Source organism: Rhinoderma darwinii, chromosome 11 (assembly GCF_050947455.1).
Source record: "Rhinoderma darwinii isolate aRhiDar2 chromosome 11, aRhiDar2.hap1, whole genome shotgun sequence".
NCBI lineage: Eukaryota > Metazoa > Chordata > Amphibia > Anura > Rhinodermatidae > Rhinoderma > Rhinoderma darwinii.
In genome coordinates, this window is record NC_134697.1 from 33,229,185 (window position 1) to 33,234,967 (window position 5,783).

General features: G+C 41.7%; 1 protein-coding gene across 1 annotated transcript in view; it reads left to right on the top strand.

The window, feature by feature from the left end:
• POLL (DNA polymerase lambda) overlaps positions 1-5,117 on the top strand; it is a 20,397-nt gene extending 15,280 nt beyond the window's left edge. Inside the window, exons 8-9 of the mRNA XM_075841031.1 lie at positions 1,422-1,590; positions 1,910-5,117. Coding sequence (XP_075697146.1) covers positions 1,422-1,590; positions 1,910-2,265 — 525 coding nt within the window. The 3' untranslated portion in view covers positions 2,266-5,117. The remainder of the gene's footprint in view (positions 1-1,421; positions 1,591-1,909) is intronic.
• Positions 5,118-5,783: the final 666 nt, after the last annotated feature.

Sequence of the window (5,783 nt, forward strand, 5' to 3'; positions counted from 1 at the left end):
TCTTTGTGGTGATCATCAGGACACACTATTTCAAAGACAGTCTGTTTGAGAAAATGAAAGGCAGCAGAGTTCGAATGTTGGTGTTGAGTGACAGGATCCCTTGGGGTGGGTTGGAACGAGGCGCTTTATGTTACACCTGCATACCCCCATCACCGTGGAAGCATCGGTCATTGCGACGCTGTCACTCAGCCACACAGCCTGACCTCAAAGAATGCGCACCAAACTGGACCCCACTGAGAAACTTGTTCCCATGCGTATGATTAAAGGCCAAAGGCTGATTCCCCCAGCGCCACCCCTCCTTTTCTGTTCAAACACGGTTGTCACGTAAAAGATTTTCAAGAATGACTTTCCAATTTCAAGTACCTTTTTGCTCTCCTCCCCATCTTTTGAAAAGTCAGCCAGGTTGTTGTGGCTGCTGTCGGAGGAGGACCCAGGCCCTATTGTTATTGTTGATTGGATTACTCGTCCTGGGTCTCTGGGCCCCTGTGGGTGCTACACAGGAGAAAGAAGGGATTAAAGGATTAGCCACTGTCCTTGCTGTATGTCGCATCAAGATCTTGGGGGGGCTTTGCACTCCATTGCGGTGTAGCAGGTCTTCAGAAATCTTCATTAAAAAGAGACAAAATATGCATTAGAAAAGAGTGGTGACCTTCTTAAGCATGTCACCGGCACACAAGACAGAATTAATGGGTTTATTCTGCTAATGAAAGATGATCCTTAATTGTTATAAAGGAGATAAAGAGAAAGACAACACAGAAAGGGCGATATCGGCGAACTACAAACCCTTTAGTGTGTCATTGTTTGTCACATCTGGGAAACGGCTTACACACACACATGTCACTGTCTATTCACCCATCACTATTTCATTTAGGGCTATTCTTCACCACTAGCCACGGTAAAATAAAATGTTAGAGTCACTGGTGACCCAAATCCTTTAAAGACAACCAGTCAGCATAAGCTATTCTATCACTGCACATGTGTGCGTCTATATAATTACAATATAGACTCGTACATACAAAAGATTCCATTAATCTGACTGCTGATGGTCCGGAAATGTTACTACTCTATAGATACGAGATTAAAGAAATGATCCATTACCGTTATCAAAGATCTAAAATATTGGAACGTTTTTCTCATGTTTTTTCAAGATCTCTATTTGCTGTCGTTAAATGGGAAAATGCGTACTTCTAGAAAATGAAAATCTGTCCTGGTCATGTGATAACCAAGCAGGTGCATAGTTTAAGTTACGGTCAAGTTATCAGAGCTGTGATTTCTAACAAACTGAGCACGTGCGGTCATCCCTTGACCAGGGCAGATCTGCAATCCATGGAAGTATACATTGACGTTTTTAGTTTAATAACAGCAAGCACAGGTTTTGAAAACCACAAGGAATTATAATGTTTATATTCTTTTATTATCAGGTTAGACAAGCAGCTAAAGTGATAAACCCAGAGCTGGTGTGCATGGCCTGTGGCTCCTATCGGCGCGAGAAAGCAACGTGCGGTGATGTTGATGTATTAGTTACACATCCTGATGGCCAGTCTCATAAAGGAGTTTTTAGGAAACTAATTGACAGTCTTAAATTGCAAGGTAAGGAAATCCTGACTGTCAATCCCATAAGAGAATAACATATATAACCTGACTTTAAACACAAGTTTGTATCAACAATCGACTCCTGTGATGAGTCAGAGCTGTACTTATTTATTAGCCAGAGAACAGGAACCCGTGCCCGGGAATCCATGACACGGGGCCCTGTAATTTCTATGTGTTAATCATACCGTGCAGCATTGTTAGAACTCCTACTGCCGGCATGGACATCACAGAATAAAGATAAATGACCATTTCTGATTAAAGCTACCAGCTAAATATTTCATGTTCCTTCCCTCGCTTTTGTGTTTGATCCGCCCAGGATTCCTAACTGATGATTTGGTGAGCAACGAGGAGAATGGAAATCAGAAGAAGTATATGGGAGTATGTCGCTTGCCAGGTCAGAGGCACCGGAGACTCGACGTCATAGTTGTGCCTTATGCGGAGTTTGCCTGCGCTCTGTTGTATTTCACGGGTTCAGCTCATTTTAATCGCTCCATGCGAGCGCTTGCAAAAACCAAGGGCATGAGTCTATCTGAGCATTCCCTCAACAAGGATGTCGTACGTAACGGAAACATGAAGGTAAACGCCGGATACCCTCTGCCAACCCCAACCGAGAGAGATGTGTTTGAGATCCTCGGGCTTCCTTTCAGAGAGCCGCATGAAAGAGATTGGTAGATTAATCAATGACCATGAGGAAAGATGTCACATCTGGTCTCCAAATAACTTGTCTTTTAATTATTTAATGAATCATGTGAAATATAAAAAGTTATAAGGTCACGTTTTGGCCGAATAGGACCCACGATTGTAGGCTGATTAGCAGAGGTCCAGCTACTAGAGTGCCGCGTTTTTAAGTCAATGAGCAATCATAACATACATGGTCGCTCCAAGCCATCCAGAGCAACTTTTTGCAGTGGTTTCTCCACTCTGGCTACTAAAATGTCCCATGAAAAGGACCGCCCTCTATGATGTCTACATGTGCCATTAAGACATATGGAGAGGGGTTGCCATGAGTGGACAATTCCTTTTATTTTCTCATTGTTCAAATTGATTCAAGACGATTTATGAAGGAATCCTGAAGATGCAGGTTTTCTGTTTTTTCCTTCTTTTGAACAGCGTTTCTGTAGGTGGATGCACAACAACCAACTACAGACTGCTGCCGCACGTAGGAATATACAGGGTTATCCAAAATGGTGCATTGTATGCCATATTCCTTATTTATATTCACTGACCATTATGGTTGGGGGTCAAATCATGTCTGGATTACTTCGTATATGTTGTATGTGATGCTTTAACCCTTTGTCATATTTATCACTTGTCAGTTGTCCTTGTTTACAGTGTAATGCACTATTCTATCTATCTCGTATACTATATATATATATATATATATATATATATATATATATATTGTATACAACACCATTAAACAACCATTGCTGTCTAATAATGTATTAGGTTATTATATTTGCTCTTTATACATCTAGTCGATTTAAGATATGACTGAAAATGTTCATTCTTGACTTCTATAATACTTTAAAGAGGACATGTTAGCTCTCTCGACATTAGTAAATACTTGTATTCCCTAAAAAATTACAATTCTCGAACATCTTCTCTTAGAACTCTGTGTCATTCCTCTGTTATTCATCCTGGAAATATATGTAAAAAATTGACAACTGGGTGTAACCAATCCCCTTGTCAATGGGGGCATATTCCTACAAACTCTGCTCATGTGCAATCAGTGCTGACCGTGTCATACTGTGTAAGGACATGTCCCATTGATAAATTGTAACGTCCTGTTGTCAGTTTATCCATAAATTTCCAGGAGGAACAGCACAGAGAAGAGCTCTAAAAGAAGAATCCAGAATTGTTATTTGATGAGGAATGCACGGACTTACTAAAGCAGAAAGATCATTAGAGCTGATGGTCCTCTTTAAATGTGAGAATATGAGAGGAAAAAAGACCTATGTTCTTCCCTGATCTCCTGGTTCACAATCAATCTGTTTTTAGTGTCATGTTAACAATCATGTGGAACTTCATGCTGGGTGGGTGCCTGACCAGTTATTCACACTAAGGCCTTATTCACATGAACGTGTTAAACGTCTGTGTGACGGCCGTTAAAACAACGGCCGTCCCTCGGACCTATATTATTCAATGTGGTCGTTGTTTCAACGGACCGGGTGAGGGTCCGTGAGAAAATAGGACATGTCCTATTTTTTTCACATTTCACGCATCCCTCCATAGACTCTCTAGATCCAGAGCACGGATGCACCTCCGACGTGAAAAACTGCAGTTTTTCACATCCGAGATACTCAACACCCGTGTGAATCTAGCCTAAGGTTACATGCACACGTTGTGTATTTTGCTGCGGAAAATACGCACCAAAAATGCAGCAATACGTGGGAAATTCGCAGTTTTTCTATGCGGTTTTTACGTTTTGATGCGTTTTTAAGCGCGTTTTCATTCTGCGGATTTTGGTGCGATTTTCCTCAGCACTAGGCATATACAACTCGCAAGCGGAAATGCAAGATAAATTGACATGCTGCGGATTTTAAAATCTGCACCGCAGGTCAATTTACGTGCAGAAAAATACTGCAGCGTGTACATGAGATTTCCTGGAATCTCATTGACTATACTGGTACTGTATGGTTTCTTTTAAGGCCTCATGCACATGACCTTAGTTTGTTTTTTTTTGTCCGTTTGCGATCTGTGATTTTGCGTTTAGCACACGGACCCATTCATTTATCTGGCCCCATGCGACTTACTCCGGTGGTTCCAGCCTTCTCTTTTTTTGGCGCAACAGTGAATACTGACGACACACGGATACACTACGGAAGGTCTTTTGCGGACTAATAGTTCACTAATACAGACAACGAATCCGTAGTTTTGCAGACATTCGTGTTCATTAGGCCAAACTTCCATAAAGTTTGTATGGAACGGCAGCATGCTTGGTTGAGTGTAGGTTCTTACAAATTCCTCATCACTGCAGTCATCGGGAGGAATAGGGGACTCGAGACCCCCTTTCTAGTGATCTATTGGACCACTCGCAATCGAACATTTATCATCTATCCTGTATATAGGTGGTTCATATTTATGGTGAGAGAACCCCTTTAACTGAGTAGAATAGTGCAGCAGACTCGACTATTCTGCCTGGCAAGGGCAACTCTAATGGTACAATGGTGGGGTGTTGTGGGTACAATGGTGGAGTTTTGTGGATGCTGCTGTCAGATGAGGCAGCAGGCTGTGGTCCACTACCCCCACTTTATTCCTGCACTAGATTTTATACAAAGTCTCCCATAGATTGACATTTGGCAGTAAATAAAGGATGTATTTTTGATGTGAAGAAGGTTACTAAAAGGTAAATGAAGGTTTGTTAATCAGATGTTCTCATGTCTGTATTATAAACTGTGTCCGTAATAAAGTTTACTGTGCACATAGTCTTTCTGTATTATATGCGATGGCTTCTACGAAGTACAGGCTGAGAAGTCACTTCTAAAAAAAAACAATTCATTAAAACTGAATGTACATTGTAAGTATTGATCTGAAATAATGATATCAGTAAATGTGTAGAAATCATTGGCACGAGAATTGATCCCAACTGTAATCTGCCTGCAATCCCTGGGTGTTCCCATGACAAATTATAATCCCTCTATGTTAAGATTTAGAACTTTGTTGCTATTGTTGTGAACGCACTGGAAGCCACAGACTTCATGGGTACATTTTTGCGACAGTTGAAGAAAATTATTTTGTACAAAAAGTGATATGTTCACACTAAGGCTGGATTTACATGAGCATGTGTGTTTTGCGCGCGCAAAAAACGTGGCGTTTTGCCCACGCAAAAGGTACATAACAGCTCCATGTGACACACCATGATGTGCGGCTGCGTGATTTTCGCACATGGTGCGTTTCTGTTTTCAATCATATGTTTGACTGCTGTTGCGCGAATCACGTGCGTCACACGGAAGTGCTTCCGTGTGCTGCGCGTGATTTTCATGCACCCATTGACTTCAATGGGTGTGTGATGCGCGAAAAACGCACAAATATAGGACGTCGTGAGTTTTACGCAGCGGACTCACGCTGCATGAAAATCACGGACTGTCTGAACGGCCCCATTGACTAACATAGGTACGTGCGAGGCGTGTGAAAATCACACGTGTTGCACGGACGTATTATACGTTTGTCTGAATAAGGCCTAACTG